This window comes from Cupressus sempervirens, chromosome 3 (genome assembly GCF_028749045.1).
Source record: "Cupressus sempervirens isolate cs-2001-9-10 chromosome 3, ASM2874904v1, whole genome shotgun sequence".
Taxonomy (NCBI): domain Eukaryota; kingdom Viridiplantae; phylum Streptophyta; class Pinopsida; order Cupressales; family Cupressaceae; genus Cupressus; species Cupressus sempervirens.
Window position 1 is genome coordinate 49,898,271 of NC_143120.1, and position 25,797 is coordinate 49,924,067.

Sequence of the window (25,797 nt, forward strand, 5' to 3'; positions counted from 1 at the left end):
TGAAAAGAAAACTGAACATACTAGAGGGGGTCTCAAAGTTTTCAAAGATAAAGTTGTATCGAGATAGGTCTTCCATTGAAATAATGACTTCAATTTTCTGTCATAAGATAATGTGTTATGATATATTTCTCACTAAGGTGGAACTCGAGTCCAATAGGAAGCAAATAAAGTATTCCAAATGCTTTCAAATATATGCTAAAGTAGTTGATGTAGTGTTAAGAGTTTCTCAAGAGTCATACAAGTTGTGTTCTTTTCATCATATTCCAAGTTGAAATCTATATAGTTGGAATACAACAATCAGTTTGCAATACTTTTTATTTATAAACTAAAGGACACATTTTCTCAATTGAGATGTTCAGGCCAAGCAAGAAAAGAGATAAATAGAGGAATGCCTAAATTATTGAGGTCAAAATGGTGTTTGAAGTTATTTGACTGATGAAAAATGATCAACCGGGCATTGATGAAGTAAGTTTTTTACATAATGTTGTTACCTAGATGGGCTATGGGCCATTACTTGAACAGTGTTGTTTGTTGAACCTGAATCATAAATGAGCTTAGAGTGATTTGACAAAAAGATTGCTAACAATGGATATCTCCAAATGACCGCCAGACCTAAGCAACTTGTCAGCCTCTACTCTCGACTATCTGAACTGATATTTTAGATGTATTTGAAACAAGAGAAGTGGTTGTTCCTCGGGTCAAAGAGACATGAGCAAAGAGGTGTCAGTCAATATTAAATTAAATCCACCAAGCTTGGGTCAACTTTAATAAGGTGTCACAACCCATTTCTCTACTTATAAATAGTAGAGGTGTTGTTGTGCCACGTACTTATTAAGCCTAATTATTTTTACAGTATAATAATAATGTACTACTGTTACAAAAGGAAGTTGGGGAATGCAAAGAATTGGGGGTTCGTTATGCATTTGACGGATTATTATGAAATGGTTACAAACCTTTTTGTGCAAAATCCCTAACTTATTTCTTCTACTGAACATTTTATGGGGCGGAAATATTTGTGTTGTGGCAGCAGCTTCCATGTCCTGCACTTTATGCCGCAAGCTGTTTCGCAGTCACCCAATTTTTCATTTTTATTACACTGTTTTCTCAACAGAAGAGGATTCATTCAGTTACTGAATCCAAAGCTGCAAGAGCTGTTGGTAACTTGGAAAATAATGACAATGATGACAAAGAAATGAAGTGCAAGTTAATGGTGGACGAAAGATTTGCAGGTCAGATGAAATTTCTTGATGAGTTGGAGAACATGCAATTGCAGGCACGCATTGCGAGCGATTAGTGGAGTTGGCATCTGAGTTCAGCTCCTCATCCAATGTTGGAAGATCTACACCACCATATCTGCCACAACTTGCGGTTGACTACAACACCACCTTGCTACCATGCTCCAACAAACTATGGGAGTGGAATCCTGTAAGAAACAATGATGCACCCTATTGATTATTATTTGCAATCTGATCACCCAAATTTCTCTTTTCCATGCCATCTTTTAAGTAACTATATACAAACTAATTTGGTAGCAACACATATTGCCCATTTTATATTTCTGTTCAATTAAATTGGATGAATAATCTTGCACTTGTAGGAGAACTTGTGTACATTCATATCAAAATTTATGACTGCCGATAGGCAAAAGCAATCCTTTCTTATTGTTTTAGTTTTCACTGTAAAGATCGGAGGGTTTCAACACTGTCTGAAGTCCTTTTGTAAACACGACTGGTGGTGTCGGGCATTTCGTGACTTGTTCGGATCTATTGTTTTTTCTTTCTTTTATTTTTGTCGGAGAGTTTCTCTTATGAGACAGTTTATGTGACTTGTTCGGATCTCTTATGCTCGGTTGCACTGCCTTTGTGTCATATACCCGGTGATGATGGAGATGTTTTGTATATTAATTGGATATCTGAATATGTTAGTGCCAGGTGTCATGCCCACTGGCAATCTTGTGTGGAATCTATTACCCGTGACCTTTTGATTACTTTTAAGAATTTGTGGAGTCTTCTCTTGTCACATCATTCCTTTCTTTATTTCAACAAATACAACCATAGACTACTCATTTCTATATGGGTATGTGAATTAGGAACCTATTGGTTGTTTGTATCAAACATGTGATTGCTAAATCAAAGTATCACACCTCTGCTACCTACTTAAGAACTACCCCTTATTATTAGTAAGATAGATTTAGTTATGCTAAAAAGCTTAATTCATTCCTCAATTTTCCCTACACTCATTGTAATAGTTATCTTTTTATAAATCAAATCACCCTTCTCATCTGTAAAGGTTGACACGGCATGATTTTGATACTTTAACAAATGAATTGAAGTATTGACTCTCAATTTGTCATGACTTGATTTCATATTTTTTCTTGAATGCAAAGGGGGCCTAGAGAAGAGTTGTTAGGTTCAATGAATTTGAATTTGTGATATTGTTACTAGTTTTTTGGTTAGATAGATCTTAAAAGATTCATGGATTATGTAGTTTAATAATGAATGTTGTTAGTTGTTTTCTTTTGAATCAAGAAAGATGAAAAATTTGTGTATATAAAATTTAAGAAGAGCTTGTCTTTGAACATTCTCATAAGAGAGGAAACTTTACCATTATACAGAATTAAAATTCCTTGTAAATTAATGTGAGAATCAAATGAAATGATAAATGGGAAGAATATCTACACTTGTGAAGTGTTTTTACTGAAAGATTATTGTATTCTATAAAAATGGGGAATTGTGTTCCATTTTTCTTAGTGTTTCATTTTCTTCTATTTCTTTCTAGGAGAAAGATTTTGATCATTTTCTACTTTAGTCTTTAAAAAGTTAAGTATATGCGATTAATTTTTCTTTTGTGAGGAAGATGAATTTTAGAAGGGTGGTGATTATGGGTAAGTTAAGGAAGGGTAGATCAGACGAATGTGTGTCTAATATGGTGCCTCAAATCCACATGTGAGTATATTGGTAATGTTTCTCTATTTTGGATAGTTGAGATTTGATGAACTAGTTAAGATGCGGGTTCACTTGATATCCATTATTTCCCTTGCTTGATTTATGAACAACTATATTTTATTGATATGTTAGAAATGACATCATACTTACTAACATAAACTTAATGTATCCATTAAGTGTTTACACTTTTAGCAAGCATTTTAATTGTATACCTATATGTTGGTAGTGCATAGTGGAAAATAGAATGTGATAGAAAATTAGATCTATACATGTTGATCAATGAATTATGATGAATTTCTTTCATACATTGATTCAGCTATCCATGTTATTTGTGAATCTTTTTTGAACATGGTTTGATTTGACCACACCTTCCATTACTACTCTGAGTTTTACATGTTTAGAAATCCTTGTTCCCAGGCTGGGTATCTTTCATGTTAGGAAAGATTTTGAGGAAGCTTAATAGCTTCGTGGTAGGGTGGTAAAGCAATCCTACAATATTCTCACCCTTGTGTTCTTAGACAGGTTATTGAGCTTCGGTCAAAATGGTCAACATAATCAGTACATCTTGTTATTTTTATTTTGATAATGAAATTATGTTTTCTTTTAGATTTGAGCATATATGTATATGTATCATTTTTGTTAAAGTTAATGATAGTTAATCAACTAATATTGACTGGTCAATTTTCAAAAGACTTTGACTATCATTGAATCTTCCACATTTTATGGAGATTGCTGAGATGGCATTGGTTTTGCAAGGGCAGTCATTACATATGGCTTGACGCCTATAATTTTCCCCTAGCTCATCAAATAGAAATGTTTATTATAGGAGTACTCACCCTTTTGGAGGAGGAATCTACATTGTGAAGAAGATAAAGGTCTCCTAGACTCGATGTTAGGAAGAGAAATAGTAGACTGATTCGATTTTCACTCGCTCTAACGAGATAATTTCTTTCAGACTGATACACTACTCGCATAAGTATCACTAACCCTTGTTGACCCATATATGATATCTTTGATTAGTAGTCAATGATGAAACCAATAACATGGGAGCTATTGGACATGTTATTTATGTGAAAGTTTCATCACTCATAGATTCATTCCTAGAAAATTTTTAGAGGTAGGAAATCTTGATTGAAAATTTAGTATCAAAGAAAACAAACCTTTTCTTTGGAAAAGCTTTAAATCTATAGAACAATATATGGGATTTGATTGGTATTATAATTTTGTTGAAGAGTGATGTGATTCAAGGAAAATGTGGATGAATTTAAATGTAAATGTATAGCAATACCACCAATTAAAACCTTGGCATACCAAGAATTCAAGAAGAATGACCAAAGTGGAGTAACAAATGTAATAGTATCTTTAGGTTAGGAAGTAATAAAATATTTAGTCTTAAGATTTACCAAGAATTAAATTTATCATCAATTACTATACTATTGACTTGGGGATTGACATGTTGCGAATATATGAGGATATTCTTATGATATATATCAAACTCTTTTTTTGCCTATAATGTGTTGATTTCCTCTTTAAATGAAATAGTATGAGATCAATATCATCTTAGCCTGTTTCAACCATTTCCTTATAACCAACTAGATTGAGCCTTGCATCTAGTTGCACATCCATATCCCCATCAAGGTGTTGGAACGATTACAATAATGGAATGTGGGAGAGGGGGTAGTGAATGAGTTATCCTTATGTCTAGATGTACCAATTCAACTTTAACCAACTTCAAACATCTTCATCTTGGTCAACATTAAGTAGCTCAGTAACTATAGATCTATCTCTCTTGGCTTACACTGACACACTCGTCAATTAGTGCGCTCGCTCATTACTTCAACATACCTTCATCTTTCTTGGTCTCTACCATCACTCTGATAATACTATTTTTCTTAGTTATGACTTAAGTTCCTTAATCTTCTGCTACAACTTATTCATTGACCTAGTAACTTGTCACTCGATGAAGCTCAGTGTTCTACACAAATTCTTGTCTTCTATCAAACATCTCATCTGCACTTCTACTCTTCTTTCTTCTTCCCTTAATACAATGTTCAAAGAACAAATTATCTTGTCAAATACTAACTGATCAAGTGCCTATTGTAACTCGATCATACTTACTCCTCTTTAGTCAACTATTTCACTAATTCATCTTATTTTTTAGTCTCTTGAAATCCTCTTCATCAATCAACTGATATGGCACTCTACACTATTAGCAAATGTTTTACTAGTACGGTTTTTCATCAATGACAACATAAAAGTTCTTCCAATTATAGTTTCCAACACAAGGATACAACTTCAATTTCTATAAAGCATATTAAGGTGTTTATTTCCTTGTAAAATTAATTTCACCACTAGGTATCAATTTTAAGTTATTTTAGTTTACTTTTATTTTCTTCTCTCACTTTTTAGGTTTTCAAAATGATAATAGTGAAGTGATTGCTTCCATGTTCGAAGTTGAAGTAGTTGAAAGGGGTGGTTGCTAGATTGTTCACATCAAATTAGATTTGGAATATCTATAACATATTACCACATGGGCTAATATTAAATATATCAATTATGAGAAAATGTGAACTTTGTCACTTGCACTTCACTTGATTCATATTAAAAGTAAAACTCTCAATCAAAGAATTTGAACCATAGTAGACAAATGGTCACTATTCTTCTTGGACTTGTTGCAATAAACTCCTCGATTACAGTAGCTAACTATGTCTTAGAGGAAGTGCTATTACAAATAACTAATGACTAGCAATTTTAGTTCTTCATTACATAAATGAAAAATTGATAATTAATTGATATATGTATTGTACAACCACATGAACATATCAACTTGCAACTAAATTAATTGATCAATGCCTTATCCATTATTATACAGAGTCAAACCAATAACTCTAGACCTATTTAATTGACTTGCAATTAAATTTGTCTGTAGTTAACCTTGCCTTTCATTCTTATGATATTCCTCCCATATACCTAGAAACCTTATCAATTCTTGAAAGCATCTACTTAACTCTTTGAATTAAAAGCAATCTTCAAAAACTGATGATGTGCCTACTTGAGTTAGCATTGCACTGAAAGAATATGACCACTCTTGCTCGTCCTTCAATTTACTGTCAGCATCCAAAATTGGAGGATACAGGGCTCAATCCCTTGTGATAAGATTTTCATCTAACCTTGTATAATCTACAACTTGCCAATAAAGAAGCCTATTAATTCTCTCATTGTGTCCAAGCCTTCTTATACTGTGATGATCTTATCAGGTAGATCTGGCTTCTTCGCTATCAACATGATTAGCATCTCCAAGAATTGTACATATGGACCCCATAGATTACAAGCGGGTGATAGCCATGCAAGCGCTTCATTGCAAACATGCTCAACATCTTGTAAAGAGATAAAAAAAGCATGAGCTTGTTGTGATATATTTTTTAGAGTGTCTATTATGTGGTCTATCATGCTTTTTAGGATAGTTGTCCATACCTCACCACCCTGCTATGGAAATGGAGCATTAATGCTCATTCTTTTGGGCTTTTCTTCTTCCTACTTTACTTCTGCAGTTTGAGTGGACATCTCCACTATGACCATGGTTGGTTGCTCTTGGATGCCTTGTACCCTATTCTGCTTTGCATTAGCTAGTTGCTCTTTCAAAAATGCACCTTTTGCCTCTAAACCTTGAGATTTGGCTTCCAATTCATCTATCCTCTATTTATAGACATGGCTCTTCCTAAGCTCTTCCTCATAGAGTTTCTTGACATCTATATAGTCATAGAATGATCTAGCCAGTCTTGTCTCTATCTCCTCCACTTTGGCCTCATAAATGAGAAGTGTTTCATTGCCTTGTAGATTTCTTTACCTAAGGTACCCTACATGGTCCAAACTATCTAGTCAAGCATGAAAGCTTGTTCCAAACCCTAGCCAGGTACTTGTTCCAAACCCCAGCCAGGTACTAGAAGCATACCACTTCTCTGTAGTAGGTCTCTAGCTTCTTTAGGAGTCATCACCTCACTCTCTGGATCATAGGCATGAAACTTATCAACCAATTCTTGCTTCTCCTCATCTGATTCTCCTAGGTCCATTTTCAAAACTAGTTCACTCTATTTTATTTTGTAGAGGAAGCTTTTGAACTTAGTGGATTTGATGAATTCATCATCCTCTATAAATTGTTGAGCTTGGATGATCCTATCATCTAATCTTGTTGTTGCCAATTCTAACTCAGTCAAAGAATTCTTTGTTGTATTGACTCTATCATGTATATAGCTCTACCTCAGATTAACAAAATATTGGTTTCTTCCAGGCAAGATCTGTAATGTCCTTTATTTCACCTTTTTAGGTAGAAGGGTTGGTCTAACCTATTTGGTTTTCTCTACCTGGTAGTTTTCGCTCCTTTGGAAGTAGAAGTATCTGTTACTTCCATATCTGCGGCTTGAATCTCCTCAACTTCTTTATTAGACATCTTGGTTGTAAAATCCTGAAACTCTGCAATTGCTAGAAATCTTTTCTTTCTACAAACAGTAACCTATTGCTAGCTTGGAGAATGTTTTTATGTTGTACGTACTTCATCAACCAAAACAATGCATTGAATTCTTGCATGCACGAGATTTAAAATGCAGTTTTTTCTATCACCTCAATGAAGCATCATATCTCCCCTTCTCTTGCTTTAAGATCTCTCGATCGCAGTTGACTGAAGCTCTTCGTAACTTTAGAAGTTATCTCTTAACCGCTGCTTTTACCCCCTGATCATATGCCTAGCTATATCCTTTCTTCACTGTAGCTTCTGAAACTTTAACTTTTACCTTTGTGATCTTATGCCTGGCATTGCTTCATACCTTTGAAACTCTCATGATTTGCACTTGTGATCTTATGATCTACTACTCTTTCATAGCTTCAAAAGTCTCTCTAGGAACACTTAATATTGCACGATCTTCCATTTATCACAAGATAGTAACCATTCATAACCTCAACGTCTTATGTTCTTACGATCTCACGATCCTCCCTCCTTCATATGGTCAAGAGTCTCCTTTTTAGCCTTTACAATCTCATGATTACTAGTTTATTGTAACATCTTATCTTGTAACTTCAATATTTCCTTTCTTAAAATCTTACAACATCCTTACTTTCATAGCTTTAAAACTCTCCTTATAATCCTTTATGCCTATATGCTTTTCAGCTTATCATAACATACTTACAATGACACGATATGGGATGATCATAAGAATTGAACCTTCATAACAAACCTTCACGATGCTACAATGACATTGTCTACCATAACATCGAGAGACCCAAAATTCACCTTTACGATCCTTTGCTAGCCTTCACTTCGTAACGTTGGGAGAGGGAAAAATTATGCTCACGACTAGATGCTTGAAACCCCAATCGCAAGATCGTATAATTTGATGAAAAATATGAAAATCACATGCAATCTCCCACTTAAACACAAAACCTAAAGTAAAGTTTAAATTTGATCGTGGATTGAGGAAAAATTAATAGCAAGGTAAAGGGCAAGATCCTTAAGACATTAAAATATCTTATACTAAGGCAAAACCTCGAACTGGGTTAGGGAAAAATGATTAGGTTATGGTTGTTTTCTGGTAAACTAATAACAAATAAAGAACAAACCCTAACAATGCAACACATTTCAAAATATTTTCAAAATCAAATTCCAAAATTTTGGCATAGTGAAAATAAGGGCTATCAGCTTGTCCACACAATATTAAAATATATAATATTAACACTACTATATTTTGGCCCAAATTTTGATAGAAGGCTATTATTGCAATGGTCACTCGTTGCTCACATGATGATACCATGAATCTACTACCGTCGAATGAGCGTCAAACTTTTGCTCTCACAAATTGTGATGACAAGGACATCCATCGTAACTGTGATGGATAAAGGTGTCGTAACTTGGAACATGCAAGGGAAAGAGTTAATCTTCTTTCCCTCCCACTCATGACAGTCGCAATTGTAATGGTATAAGCTTTCACTCTATCGTTAGACCAATGGCTAGCCATCAGAGCTATCTGTCACAATTGCAACGACTGTGCATCAGATGTGGTGTAGAAGTGATGGTTATCTATTGAAACAATCCATCATAGTTGCGATGAGTGTGCGTCAAATGTGGTGTAGAAGTGATGGTTATCTATTGAAATAATCTGTCACAATTGTGATAGGGATCTAACGAAAATGTTGTTATTGTGACTACTATCCATCAAAATAAGCCATCACAATTATGATGGATTGCTGAATTACTAAAAAGTAAATTTGGCACGAAATGAATCCCATTGCTAATTTGCAGCTCTGATTCACTGTGCAGTTTCATCGACATGCCAAGTGGAAGCCATTTGCATGAGTTAAGATCCCTTTCTAAATGTGGTTGGGCAAGGCCACGGAAATTCAACCTAATAGGCCTGTAATATTTTAGTTCCTTTATTTTCTTAAACTGTCACATTAGAACTTAATTGTGGCTGGTTAAGGGTAAACTCTCCTTTCTGTCCATGAGACGAAATTCAATGATTTCTTGGTAATGTAATCCTTCCTGACACAACCCAACGAGAGCAACGTCTATTTCTGATTATGACAATCCCCAAAAAAAATTAAGATAATTGATAAAATATTAACATAAACAAATTTTCACAATCAGTCATAGTACAGAGATGCATATTTTCGATTCGATTGTGTACCATATTTTTGCATCAAGTGTGATCCATCATCAAGATGTGAAGAGCTAGAGGACATAAATCACTAAATGCAATTTGAAATGTTGATGTAAAAATATGACACAATCAAATCTAGAATATGCATCTCTTTGATACAATATTAATTTTACTATCGTTAGCTAGTTGTCAAGCAATCATAGGTTAATATTGAGCTTCACTTGGTTTTAAGAATAATTTAATATTCTCTACTAATCAGGGCCAACCACATCAAGGTAGAATCTCATTTGGCCCCACCTCCCCTCCTCCCCCCAACATCTAAATTCTTCGTTAACATTTAAAATATTTAAGAAAGGATCAATCTTTAAAATACAAAAAATGGTTCCAAACTTGCAAAGATGACATCATTTTCCCATCTTCTGGTGCATATCAGTTTTCCGTATCCAAAATAAGATTTTGCCACTTTGAATCAAGAATGCACGTGCAGTTGCATTCTATATGTATGGACAATAGAAGGAGCTGAAAAAACCCACGATGTTTACATTTATTTAATATGCCTATGCAAACCTCTAACAAAAATGCAAACTTGTTGGGTTTTTTCAGCTCCACCTAAAATTGTATGCATATGAATTGAGATTTCATATTGAACTATGATTTTCTTCTGCATTCCTTGATACCAATAGATTCACATAGTTAGTTGTCATAAAATCATAGGTTAATGTTTAGCTTCACTTGGTTTCAAAAATATAATCATGGCCAACCAGGTGAAGGTGGAAGCTCATTTGCCCCCCTCACCCTGCCCGCACCCCCCCCCCCCCCCCCCCCCCACACACAATATCTAAAATAATTAAGAAAGGATCAATCTTTAAAGTACAAAAAATGTTCTAGAGCTACAAAAGTGAAATCATTTTCCCATCTTTTGGTACATGTCATTTTTCCATCGCATCCAAAATAAGAATGTGTCACTCTGAATTAAGAATCCACATGCAACTGCGTTTTATATGTATGGACAACAGGCACAGCTTAAAAAAATGCAACACAATTACATTTATTTAATAGGTCTATTAAGTTTTTAAAGTTATAGACTATCATGAAAAATAGAACTATAGCTACTATGGCTAAGAAAATGTTCGTAATGGTCTATAACTTAAAATACCTAATTAAAGACCTCTACTAAAAAATGCAAACCTGTTGCATTTTTCAACTGCACTTGATGTCATATGCATATGAATTGAGATTGCATATTGAACTATGGCCTCCTCCTGCATTGTGTGAAACCAAGAGATTTATATAGTTAGTTTTCATGGAATCATAAAAGGTTAACGTTGAGCTTTACTTGGTTTTGAGAATAGTTTAATATTCTCTACTAATCAAGGCCAACCACGTGAAGGTGGAAACTCATTTGATCTTGTTATTTGGGAATAATTAATTGCTCATTTTATTGTACCTAATCTGATGACAGTTTCTACATGAATTTGTAATCAACCTAGCTAATCAATAACTAGACCAATTTAACTTGTTTATGGCTTGTATATATATACACATACATATACATATATAATAATAGTATATGTATTGCATATGCATTTTCTTTGTCATTGCTTATGAGAGTGTTTCAAGGTTGGAAACCACTAACATCCTTTGCATGGTTTAGAGGTCATTGTGGCAGAGGCTTCTGCAAGGGAATGAGCCTCATGATTATATCATTTACACAGAAGTAGAACTTGCTTCTTCAACTCCTTACACTCAACTCTTCACTGAAATTATTGTTCCAATAGTGAGAATAGCTACTACAAATTCTTATGAGCCAAGGTACCCTGAACCTATGCTACATTTTCTAGAGACATGGCAAGGGTTTTCATAATATTCTAGATTATATAGTGATGCCCAAATCAACAATAGTAGTAGATACTTTGGATCCTCACAGGGAGAGCATGTCAATATGTGCATGGTTATATCATTGGCTTCCATTGTTGGGCAAGCATATGGAGCATTTATATCAAACCATTTGTTATAAATTGGGTAATGTAATTCATGCCTGACATTCAGATGATGCATTTGCATATGCAATATTATCACTTTGAAAAACTGTATTTGATCCTACTAGCTGGGAACAACTGATTGTTCATTTTATTGTACCTAATCTAATGATAGTTCTACAAGAATTTTTAATCAACCAAGCTAATCAACAACTAGATCAATTTAACTGGGTTATGGCTTGTATATATACATACATACATATACATAAATGATAGGAGTATATGTATTGCATCTCAATTTGCTTTGTCATTGCTTATAAGAGTGTTTAAAGGTTGAGAACAACTTCAACATCCTTTGCATAGTTTAGAAGTAATGTCATTGTGGCAAAGGCTTTTGCAATGGAACGAGCCTTGTGATTATGGCATTTACACAAAAGCAAAACTTGCTTATTCAACTCCTTAGACTCAACTCTTCACTGAAGTTATTTTTCCAGTTGTCAGAATAGCTACTACAAATTCCTAGGAGCCAAGGGACCCTAAACCTATGCTACATTTTTTGGAGACATGGGAGGAGTTTTCATAACATTTTGGATCATATAGTGATGCCAAAATTAACAACAGCAGTGGATACTTGGGATCCTCACAAGGAGAGCATGCCAATACATGCATGGTTAAATCGTTGGCTTCCATTGTTGGGCCAACATATGGAGCCTTTATATCAAACCTTTTATTGTAAATTAGGGAATGTGCTTTATACCTAGCATTCAAGTGATGCATCTGCATATGCAATTTTATCACCTTGTAAAACTGTATTTGATCCTGCTAGCTGGGAATAGCTGAATGTTCATTTTATTGTACCTATTCTAATAATAGTTCTACAAAAATTTGTAATCAACCCACCTAATCAGCAGCTAACCCATTTAACTAGGTTATGGCTCGACATGTTCTATTTCCATTTATCATATGGTTACAATGTTCGAGGCAACATTTTTTCCAAAGTGGCAGTAGGTTTTATATCATTGGCTTTGTTCAAGTCTTGATTCTAATGAAGTAACAAACTAGTTTTTAGGGTGGAAAGGACTTTTTCCCTAAGCTTCATGTGTCAAGATCTCTCTATATATATACATACATAGGCACGCACATATGTGTGTATATATTTGTATATATACATATAATGTCTTAAAATAGTTAAAGTACTATCTAACTATGTCCAAGGCATCTACAAACTGGAGGCATACTCCACCTACCAAGCTACCTACATACCCGTGTCCATAGGATCAAGACCCTTGAACTCCTTACTCTAACAAATATGTAGTTATGGTTTTTAATTGTTTTGATGTAGTTTTATTTCTATAACCACTGGTGAGCTTTACTCACCTAATACACCTCTTCGCCATCATATACCCACTTAGTCAAATCAGGCGGTTTTCTACAATTAAAATACTGTAATACCCTGATGCATCCTTCTTATTGCAGTTTACAGTTAATGTAAGATTAACCTATATATGTTCTAAGTCACTCCTTATATAGTTTTGTTTAAAAGCTTGTGACAACAATCAATGGGTTTAAATAGACCTGTCAAGTTAATGTTGAAACTTAGAGTTTAGCCTTTTATTTTGAAAAGCTAGGTAGACTAGGTTGCATCTATTGAAATGTCTTAAGATAAACCACAAGTATGGATTCTGCATTCTATAAAGGGACCCTTTATTCAAATATAAAATTGGTTGAGTGTATAACTTTAGTGAAGAGTTGAGTGTAAGGACTTACTACCCTGAGCCTATGCTACAAATTCCTGGGAGCCAAGGGACCCTAAACCTATGCTACATTTTTTTTGAGACATGGGAAAAGTTACTACTGACTTTAGTACTTCATAACATTTTGGATCATATAGTGATACCCAAATTACAAGCCACAATAGATACTTGGGATCCTCACAGGGAGAGCATGCCAATACATACATGGTTACATCCTTGGCTTCCATTGTTGGGACACACAAATGATGGTCTTCAACTTTATGGCTTTATAACTCTTGGGTATCCATCTAGATTTTGTAAAAAAATAGGTGCTTACATAATTTAGAGATAGATGTGATTGCATCATTGGAGCAGCTAGTTGAGATGTACTATAATAGAACTAGAGGAAATCATTGATAAACCAAAAACATAATAAAGAAGAAACTTTAAAAATTAAATGCTGAAATGTTGAAATGAAAGCTATCAAGGATCAAATAGCTATGCCAGAGTTACAACACAATTTAAAGTTGATTTTAGAGATAAATCAAAAAAAGCATGACACAAATCATTCCCCATTTGATTTAATTGTGGAGAGTTACGCGTGAAAGATGGTGGAGAGCTCTGATCGTTGGTGGAGATCTATAAGCTTAAAATGTTAGTGGAGATTTCATTACCATGCCCTTGTGATTGCTACATTTTTTTACTATGCCCTTATGATCTCTGCATTTCATTTCCGTGCTCTTGCTGGAGAGCAGTGGAGATCTACAATTTCGTTACCGTGCCCTTGTGATCGCTACATTTCATTTCCATGCCCTTGTGATCTCTGTCTTTTTTTGTCATTCCCTTGTGATCTTTGTGCCCTTGCTTTGTGAATTTTTTGTTGTGTCGACCCCTTGTGATCTTTGTGCCCTATGTACTAAAACATTTGGGGTCAAGTTGCGATGGTGATTTGCAATGACGGTGTAATTTGTGGTGTAATTCGGGCCCAAATGTAGTAGTTCTTTCTCTATGATTTTCTTCAAGGGGAGAAGAGTTATCTATGTAATTGTTCTTTTCTTTTCCTTCTAAATACATATCTCTTATATTTCCCCCAGTAGGTGATTAGAGAAGCTTTTGTTTATGTATATGTATGTGTATGTCTATATATATATATATATATATATATATATATATATATATATATATATATATATATATATATATATATATATATATATATATATATATATATATATATATATATATATATATATATATATATATATATATATATATATATATATATATATATATATATATATATATATATATATATATATATATATATATATATATATGTATATGTATACATAAATAAGTATACAAAGATCACAAGGGCACAACAACGAGATGCCAAGATCACAAGGACACAACAAAAAAATGTAGAGATGCAGAGATACATATATAATATTTTGAAGGAAAAAATATAATAAAAATATAATATGGTGGAAAAATCCATGAGCTATGTGGCTCCACATTATGGCTATTCCACTTTCTAGTAGTGGAAACTCTTCACGTTAGATATGAAGATCTTGAAATTAAGAAAGATAACTACCAGAGAACTATATTTATGTTTTAGTGATAACAAATATACAATCTAGTTTTAAGAAAAATAAGTCTTAAATGTATATGATTAATGAATATAAGCAAGAATACTAGTTGTAGTTGTATAATTATAGTATTACTCCTTACACTCCACTCTTCACTGAAGTTATTATGCACGAGATCTTTACTCAATGACCAAGAGATAATATAGTATGTAACTATAAATTTCTGCATACTTAGTTTGGTATGAATACTTTAGAAGGAAAAAAAAGAACATTTACATAGGTACCTCTTCTCCCTTTGAAGAAAATTGTAGAGGGAGGGCACAAAGATCACAAGGGTACGACACAGGAACGAAATGCAGCGATCACAAGGGAACGACAACAAAATCCTAGATCTCCATTGATCTCCACCAATGTTTAGAGCTCTCCACTCTCTTTAGTGCACATCTCTCCACAATGAATCAAAATGAATGGGGAATGATTAATGTTGTGTTTTCTTTTCTTTTTTGTTTATAATCAATAATCCACAATCCACAAGATCTCTCTGTATATATACATACATACATAGACACGTATATATACATATACATATGTATATATATTTATATACATGCATACATATATACATACAACACATATCCATACATACATATATATATACTGCATGATAGAAACAATTGCTAGAAATAATTCTTTATAGTCAACTCTTCACTGATTGTTCATTTTATTGTACCTAATCTGATGATAGTTCTATAGGAATTTGTAATCAACCTAGCAAATCAACAACTAGACCCATTTAACTGGATTATGGTTACTTTCTTTCTAAACTTATTTTCTATGATATGTTTTTGTAAAATTTCTTTTAAACTCTACCCATTTTTCCTAGTCTGCATTATTTTGTGGAGGATCTTGAGCTAAGTCACTTACCATAGGTTGAGTGAGTTTTATTATTTTATCATTTGGATTCTAGAATATGTATGCAACTCGATCAATTTTTTGATTGTGCTAAGATGTAATAAGAACCTTAAAAAAATCTCTAAATATACATGTTTATAAGGAAATATAAAGAGATACTTGTATAGAAGGAAAAAAAATGAACATTTACATAGCCCCCAAAGAAAATTGCAGAGCTAGGACACAGCAACAAAATCGCAAATCAAGGGCACAACAAAAAAATCATAGAACAAGGGCACAAAGATCACAAGGAACCATCAACAAAATCGTAGAGCAAGGGCATGAAGATCACAAGGGCACAACATGGCAACAAAATTGTAGAGCAAGGACACACCAACTAAATCATTGAGCAAGGGCATGACAACAAAATGTAGAGATCACAAGGGAACGTCAACAAAATCATAGAGCAAGGGCACATCAATGAAATGCAGAGATCACAACAATGACAACGTAGAGCAAAGGCACAAAAACAAAATGTAGAGATCATAGCAACAAAATACATCAATCACAAGGGTACGACAACGTTCAAAGATCTCGACCGTCATTTGGAGCTCCCCACCCTCTTTTGCGCACAACTCTCTACAATAAAAACAACTATGGAATGATTTATGTCGTATTTTCATTTATTTTGTTTATACTTATGTGGGCATCACAATTATGACGCCAATATTGGTATTGTGATGGCGTTGAGGACAATTGCCAAAAAAAACATGAAAATCACCACAAATAACACCTTCATTGCAAATTATCGTCACAATTTGACCCCAAATCTTGTAGTGTAATATTACTTATCTCATATGTGCGGCTAGTCAAGAGGGGTGGCTAGTGGCTCATGATGTTGGACAACATGTTGTCTACTGCTTTGTGCAGGTTGCTTGCTGCGCTATGTGGGATGTAGACAGCTCATGAATGATGAGTTGGAGAAATTAATTTCGTCAACACTCCCCCTTAATTTTCTTCTACTAATTATACTGCATTTATATTGTTTTTCCTCATCATAATTACTTTGGGTTTACAACTTACCCCTAAAAAATGTAATACAAATAGTTTCTAGCTTACCAAAAACTTTGCATTTGAATGGTTTTGGCTAGCCACAAACCTCACATAATAGTGGTTACAAATAGACAATGAAACATAACAAATGGTTTTAGATTACTAGAAACTCACATGATGTAGAAACATGGAAATGGTTTCAGATTACCAAAACTCACATAATGGGAAAACTATCACTACTTTGGATTCTCTCCTTCTTGACTTGCATCAAACTGATTATTGAGGCCATATAAAAAGAAATCCATCTATCGAGATATATTGGTGTCCAACCGGTGTACTCACCAATTCTATAGGAGTTCTTTTCAAATACATGGTTCATCAATACATTAAACCAAACTTTAGGGCATCAAATACAATTGATAATGCATCCCTTATAAATAATTAGGTACAGTACAATAATTGATTATGCATCCCTTACAAAAACTTAGGTACAATACAATGTCAAAATTTTCCTTTAACAAATGTATCTCACACTCAAAAAATTTGTCCAAAATGCATAGCCCTCGAGGATAAAAAACTATCGCAATTTCAATCTACAACTTCAACTATGATCTTCCTTATACACATATTCTTGCATCTACACATAACATCTTCTTTGACCAAATACATCAGCGCAACTAGCGTTATACATCTTCCAAACAAACTTCACCCTCAACTGCATTCTCTACTTACAATTGCACTCCTTTAGAAAACTCAATTAAAAACAAGGAAAAATAACCATCACACATTTGATTAACACAAAATTAAAAATTCAATCGTCATAAAATATTTCAAACACAAACACATAACACACCACTTCTAATATCAGTAAAATAAACTTCCATTTTCAACTTTATCCTCCTAGTTTTTACAGCTTCTCTTTTTTTCTACCTTGCCAGTGATCTATGTTCACATACTTGAGATCCTCCATGCAACAACTAGCATGAATCTCTTTTGTTCTTTTATCTTTGCAGATCTAATGACACAAAGAACAACTTCAAATTCTATTTCTTGTTGAGCTATGTTGCCCCGACCTTAGCAAAAGAGTACTTAATGGTTGGCACTTGTCATTTCACACAGTCTGGTAAAAAATGTTCAAGATCTATTTAGCATTGGCTTTGATACCATGTAGAAAAAATAAGATACAAAGGAGAAACTCGTTAAAGAGCTTTGAGAAACCCAAATATGGGCTCTGTCATTCTATTCCCAATACATTCAATTTATAGATTACAACATTAATATAATATTATGCTTGGATGGCTCGAGTTGGTTGTCCACACAATACTAAAATATCAATATTAATTGTCTCATATGTGCGGCTAGTCAAGATGGGCAGCTAGTGGCTGACAATGTTGGACGATGCACTCTCTGTTGCTTTCGATGGGTTGTTTGTTGCGCTATATGGGTTGTGGATGGCTCATGAATGGCGAGTTATTGGAGAAATTAATTCTATCAATAATTGGATGTGTTTTAGACCTTAATCCTTCTCAAGCTAATCAAATATGCTCTCATCAAAAGACATTCAATGATACAATAATAATGAGAACATCTACAATTGGGGAAATTAAAGCAATAAAGAATGCTTTAAACCTCTATGACAAATCAATTGGTCCTATGCTTAATAGAGCTAAAAGTTTTCTTTACTTCTTTAACGCTCTTGAGACAATGAAAAGGATCACAAGTTCATTCTAGGATATACAATTAGATTGGTACTTGCCTTGTATCTTACTCTATTGCTTTGTGTTAAACTTATTGATTCCTTCTTGATGGCTCTGGTGGATAGATTTGAAAAAATATAGTCGGTTAGAAGGGAGCCTTGCTCAACCTGGGAACCTTGCTCAACCTAGCAGGTAAAATCCATCTCCTCAAAGTCTCTCTTCATAATTTTCTCATTTATGCTTTCAGTCTCTTCACAATACCTTTGAAGTACACAATATCATTGAAAAGATCCACTGAAGATTTCTTTCGTTGGGAGTTGAAGAGAAGAAGAGAGTGATTCTTATTTCTTATGAGTCTGTCTGTAGGCTCCAAGAGGCAAGTTTGGTATTCAAAGAATTATAACTTTCAATGGGGCTTTTCTTTCCAAAGAATTCTGAAGGACTTTTGGAGATAGATCGGAATCAAAATTCAGATGGAACAACAAATATCTCCAATATGCTAGTTCCCAAAATAAATTTCTCTCCTCAGATACCCTCACTTCTAAATCTTCTCTTATAAATAATATTATTACTACTAAGGATATTATCACAATGTAAGTCGGGTGGAAGGTTAGGCTAGGTAGAGGAATTATCTTTCAAGAAAATTGTTGGCAGGCCAATATTACTCTTTCCAATATTAATACTTTTAACAAGTTCATTGTGTCTACTGGAGGTATACTAGATGGATTGATTTGAATTTAATTATTTTTTTCATTTCACCTCTTCAATTCTTTCTTAATTCTTAGCACTTGGACTATGGTAGAGGTGAAGATATCTTAGTATGGAAATGGTCATATTCTAGTATTTATTCTCTCTCCTCTCTTGTCTCTTTGATTGATCATTCGGTCGATCCTTATTGTTTTTGGGCTAAAGTATGAAACAAGAATATCATAATTAAAGTAAATGTGTTCACTTAGATCCTCATTAACAATAAAATTCTTACAATTGATCATCTATACAAGAGGTTATTTGGTATCCCTAACAAATGCTATCTATACATGAAGGATGTTGAGTTTGTGATACACCTTGTACTCCATTACTACATGTTGTTGTTATATGGAATAGAAATTTTCAACTTGTAATGCCCTGCTAGGGAACCAAAAATAAATTAACCTAATATGTCACTAAGTTTGCCAAACTTTTTTTTTTGGAAAGATTAAAACAACAAGGGATAACATAGTGGAAGCAATAACTCGCATACATACATAAGCAATACATTAACAATTACATCTCTTAAGGGCTCCATGATGTTGAATCACATATATAAGTTTTTAAAGATTAAATCTGATACATAACAAAATCCACATCATAGATTAACCATAAGTACGAATCAAAGTAAATAATGTACAAGTACATAAGATGCCACATAGCATAATCCCAATTGCATAATCATCCTTTGTACAAGTCATGGGGTATCTAATGCTAAAAGAATATATATCATGAATAAATGCATCTCATAAGATCTCCAATAATCAAGTACAATACAATAGAATATGACCATCGAACATAAACACAAGATTAGAAGAATAGAACATCTGCGCAACTACATCTAGCAATGATATCCGACTGTTAGATCTCAATGGTATAAGAAACACTACCACCTGACCTCGTCATAATCCAAAATCTAGGTCAAGGAAATCCTTATAGCAATCTATCTCAAGGGTACCAAGTACACAAGTAACATCTAATCCTAGAGGCAACAAAGACACGGAGAAAATATACAATGTAAGTGTACAAGTGTCATCACATGAACCAACTCTAAGGTCACCTTGGTAGCCTCTCTAGACTCTGGCCCCATAGTGACTCTATGTGGCATCAGTATCCTTTCATATAGACAATGCAAGGTTGCAACCACACATCCTCTCTATTCCCATCCTATCTTGTACTAGTGCTCGAGGCATGGGCAAGGTAAAACATTGACTCTTGCTGATTTATTTTAACCCATTTAATAAAATTTTATCACTTATTTATACAACTTAAAATGGGTTACCCAAACAATCTCTTTAGGGCTCCAACCTCCATTGCAAGCCACTTCCCAACATACACATAGATAACCTACCCTAAGCTCATAAAAAGTATATCTCATAAAAAAATCACAATATTCACCTTGTTGGTGTAAATAAGTATTTACTTATTACACTTACTTAAGTTTTACTTAGGTTAATGCATTATTTAATTATTTTGCATTATTTTATTATTATTTTAGGTGAGACACTTAGGAGTTTGTGAACTCTCATTGAGTTACGCAACTTTAATTAGGCACATGGTGTCTACAACACAGGAGTATGCATCATTTACTTAGTTGTCATGGTGACAACACAGTTTTTTGCACTCCTCATTTAGCACATGTTGTCTACTCCACTGATTTCCGCGCTACACCATTGTAGTCTTATCCTCACATCATCGCATTTATTCCCGTGCTTAATGGAGGATAATCCATATCTGGTGGACATGTGCCTGGTTGTATGACATGTCATGGTGCTAACTTCTAGGCATTCTAGAAGCTCTCCTGAGGCCTTTACATTTAGGCACTCCTAGTGTACTCAGAATATGTTGGTTTTATCCATTATTGAATGAATATCATCATTCTGATCATACTTTGCCTATTTTGGTCTACTATGTGCTATTGTTGAGTTCTTTTGTTCTTGGGTGAATTCTGGCCTAAGCCAAATTCTTACATGGTATCAGAGCTAAGGAGGATTCTCATCACGTAGCCGTTTGAGACCTTTCATGCTTCAGCACATCAATTTTGAAGGATCCGCAGAAATTGGGAGCGTCTAGAGCCAGATCTGACCTCTCCGTTGCGTCCGGAGCGCTGAATCAGTGAAGATTGACTATAAATTTACCTATCTTGGGTGAAAGTTGATCGTGAGGCAAAAATTTTTTGCAAACCAGCACCCGAAGGCACCGATTTGCAAATTGGGTATGATCGTTTTAATAGATCTGATAATTTATTTTATTTTCAGAATCTAGTTCTCTGCATCAATTTTCCGTTATATTTTCGGAATTTTAAATTGAAAAGGCAGAGAAATTTTTTTTCCTGAATCAGGCAGTGACACCCCGGCTCGATGGTATATATTTGTGGTGGAGTTTTATATTATCGTAGGAATTATTTATTTACAGTACCAGCTCGGCCTCTGCAAATTTGGCCTTACTGCGCTGGTCACCACAGACTCTAAACGATAATACACCGGCAGCAACATCTTAAACCCACCGACGATACCCACAAACCACCGGCGGGAGCTTTCCATTCGGCGGCCAGGCCCAAAGTCTGTCGGACTTTTCACTCGCTTAACATTTTGTGGGAGTTTCATTTTGTAAAGCGCATATTGCGCTTTCCCACCGAATGTGGGACTAATTCCCACATTCCCTATGGTACACTTTGCAAATTTTGGTGACGCTTAAAAAATTCGGTGTCCATAATCCGTAGTCCCGCCCGCTGCTCCCTACCTCACAGAATTTTCCGTACAATCCATACAGTACGGAACTCCACGTCAGCTAGTGGGCCAAGTTTTTTGCTGACGTCATCATTTTATAACCTGAAAATTGACGCCCGTTTGGACATCATCGCAGGCCGTTTTGTAACTGCAGTGACGGTCGTATGACCGTCAAATCTAACCCCATCTTTTTTTGGTGCAACCCCTCACCAAATTGATTTTGGTTTTCGCAGTCCGACTTCAAGAGGCCATAACTCGCACATCCGGACTCCAAATCAGGTGCAATTTTTTTTGAAATTGGGTAAAATTTTCTAAATTTTTCAGTGGTACAACTATTTTTTGGTTTTGGTGTACGGATTTTTCAGAATTTTCATTTTTTGGCGACTGTACCTAGATAATCCTACATTTTGCAACTTCAAACGCTCCGTTCGGGCACATTTGGAGTCGAAAATAGGTTCCATTTTTTTTGAAAGTGTGTATTTTTTTGTCTACTTTCCAGATCTGGCATCAGATTGTAGTGTTGTGTGGACAAAATTGTCACTTTCAGCATAGGGCCTTTCTTTGCTTTGTAATGCTTCAGTATTGTTGCACATTGTAAAGTTTCAGAGTTATCCTCTATTGAGAAGTTGTAACAAGCAAAATCAGAAGTCCACAAAGGCCTAAATTGGCAAGTGGCCCATTGTAATTGCACTACTGATAAAGTGCCCAAAGCATCTATTTTGGGGGGGTTTCTTGATTTAGTGAAAAGGGGGGGTATTCTTGGTGTTGTGTTCTCTCTTTTCTACAAATTTCTTTCATTTTTCTGCATCATGGGCAACTTTAAGTTTCCTAAGTTAACTCCTCATAACTATGCTATGTGGTCTATAAAAATGTTGTATCACTTAATGCATAATGGAGTTTCACAATATATAGATGGTACTCTTCCTAAACCAGCAGGTGATAATGTATAAACAAGTGAAATTTCTGAATGGGTAGCCATGGATAGGAAAGCCCTAGGTGATATATGTTTGGGGGTAGATGATAAGATCATGTATCAAATCATAAAATGTACTACATCCAAGGAAGCTTGGGATACCCTCGAAAACCTTTATGGTAAAGTGTCTGAAGAAGATGTGTTCAAAATAGAAGATGAGCTAGTTTCCTTAGATCCTAAGTCGTATGACTCAATACAGGACTTCATCATCAAGGTGAATGAATTAAGGACAAAGCTTACTGATTGTGGGAATTCTATCAAAGATGACAGACTGATCTATCTTATTCACAACAAGCTGCCATCCGAATATTCCACATTTGTATCTTCTTTTAACACCTCAAAGACTACCTTAGGGTCTGCCTACAAGAAAGTAACTTTTGATGAATATGCTAAACTGTTGGATGATGAAGAAAAGAAGTTGAAAACAATGGGGATTCTCAAATCGCCTCAGACCAAATCATTGGTGGCCAATGAGGGTTCTCAACATTTAGCTGGTCAATCTTCAAATAAAGGAAAGGGTAAGAAGAAATGGAAGAGCAAATCTGAAGATGGAGAAAAGACAACACCTCAATCCAATCAACAAGGCAAGTCCTCGAATTCCAACAAGAAAGGGTACAACAACAATAATAAGGAGAAGAAGAAGTGTGCTTATTGCAAGAAAATGGGTCATGAAGAGCATGATTGCTATCTTAAAAAGATTGATGAATTGACCAACATCATGAAGAAACATAATGTTCCATTGCCTAATGCTTACAAGGAGAAGGGATCTTCTTCAGATTCAAAGAACAAAGGGCAAGCACTCATGGCAAATGCAAACTCTTCAAGGGAATGGATATTTGACTCAGGTGCCTCATATCATATGGGTTCTTCAAAGGGGGATTTTTCTTCATTGAATCGCTCAAGGGTACCACACATCTTCATGGGGAATGATAGCAAAATGGAAGTTGAAGGAAAAGGAAACGTGGAAATGGAAAATGGAGAGTTTCAAGAGGTTCTCTATGTTCCAAACCTAAGTTCAAATCTCCTTTCAATCTACCAAATTACTCACCTCGGAGATGGACATAGAGTTGAGTTCCTTCCTGACTCAGTTCAAGTGCACAGTCTTAAAGATAATTCCTTGGTTGCAGTAGGGAAAGTGAATGATCACAAGAGGTTGTACTCTTTCTCACATTTTGTATCCAAGACTCCTTCCAAGGCCTTGTTATCACAATCACATTCAAACATGCAATTATGGCATGAGCGGTATGGTCATCTTGACTATCACTATCTTCAGCAACTTTGCACATACCAAATGGTCAAAGGTCTACCTCAAATCAACTTTTCTAAGGGTAAGTATTCATCAGATTCAGTGGATATGCATCCAGAGGGGAAGTTACAAAGAGGGAAGTCTTCTAGAGAAACAAGTGTTCTTCAAATGGTTCACATGGTATTAGCAGGTCCTTTTGCATTCAACCAGGGTCGCTACATACTTACCTTAGTTGATGACTTTTCAAGGTTCACTTGGGTCTACTTTTTGCATAGTAAGGGTGAAGTTTTGGACGCATTTCTACACTTCAAGGCTCATGTAGAACGACAATCCAGAAAGGCCATCAAAGTACTCCGCATGGACAATGGTAACATGGATGTGAACAGAAGACTTAAGGATTTTTGCAGACATGAGGGCATTGATCTTCAGATTCCTTCAGCATTTAATTCGCATGAGACAGATGTTGCAGCTTTGAGGATCCGAACTCTTAAGTCTATGGCAAGTTGCATGATTCATGCCAAGTCTCTAGATCCATCATTAGAAGTCGAAGCAATCTCAAGTGCCACTCACATTCTTAATCATTCTCCTCATCCTGCCTTAGATGGAAAAGCTCCTTTTGAGGCATGGTGTGGTAGAAAACCTATTGTGACACGCTTCAGAGTCTTTGGTTGTCCTGCTTGGGCAAACAGATCTTCCAAGGGTCGCAAGGCACAGACATCTCGGCCTTGTACTTTCATTGGTTATGAAGACAGTGTGAAGGCATATAGACTTCTTGATCCTGAGACACATCAAATTTTTGTGGAGAAGGATGTACATTTTGAGGAAAGTTCTCCGAGCTTGTCCTCTCTTCCTCTTTGCACATCATACAATGTGGAAACTGATAGTGACACCAGCGATAGTGCTTCAACAGCTTCAGACACGTGGAGTTCTGTCGACAGATACAGTGAGAGGTCACTTCATCAGTTCAGTCCGCATGCATACATCACCACAGTGATAGGTCCAGAACAGTAGGGTACATTCAGTCTTCCAGATACAGGTTCAGTGACAGATTTGGGGGACAGTATTCATGATCTGCCTCTTCTTCTTAATGCAGAATTACCTTCTTCAGTTGTCACGGGAGTTTCAGACTCTCTTGTTCATTCTCTACATGATCAATCCTTATAGGTTGAAGTGAATGTGGATACTTATGATTAGCAGTTGCAGCAGGGTTCTTCATCAGTTGCAGGGACAGACAGTTCTTTGGGACAAGTTCTTCAGCCAGATGAGCAGGTTTCAGAGACATCACTTATCCATGGGATTCTTTCCACACACAGCGGAAGCGTCTCATTTGTACCCTTGGCATTGTTTCTTCCTAAGGGGAGGAACACCATTCTGCAGTCTTGGATCAGCTTCTTTACTGGAGCATTCACTGTTCGGCATTCTTCTTTGGGGGGGGGAGCCCATTCTGTCTCTCTTCCTTCTCTCATTCTCTTATGTATATATTGGATGTATGTCATAATGGGGGGGTCTTGATTACTCCATCCATCCATGCATCCTATCTATCTCTCTTTTTGGGGGAGGGTTTTTCC

At 35.2% G+C, this 25,797-nt stretch overlaps 2 protein-coding genes across 7 annotated transcripts in view; one reads left to right on the forward strand and one right to left on the reverse strand.

Annotated features, from left to right (window-relative positions):
• The window catches only part of LOC149564735 (protein VERNALIZATION 1-like), a 306,073-nt gene that overhangs the window by 242,373 nt on the left and 37,903 nt on the right, over positions 1-25,797 (forward strand). The window lies entirely within an intron of this gene.
• Positions 1-25,797, reverse strand: part of LOC149564736 (truncated transcription factor CAULIFLOWER D-like) — a 248,965-nt gene that overhangs the window by 24,341 nt on the left and 198,827 nt on the right. Inside the window, exon 3 of one of the 2 annotated variants that reach the window (XM_089818301.1) lies at positions 896-1,423. The exons of the other annotated variant lie outside the window; for it this stretch is intronic. Coding sequence (XP_089674427.1) covers positions 1,340-1,423 — 84 coding nt within the window. The 3' untranslated portion in view covers positions 896-1,339. Of the gene's footprint in view, positions 1-895; positions 1,424-25,797 lie in introns of those variants that run through there. 2 annotated transcript variants of the gene reach the window in all.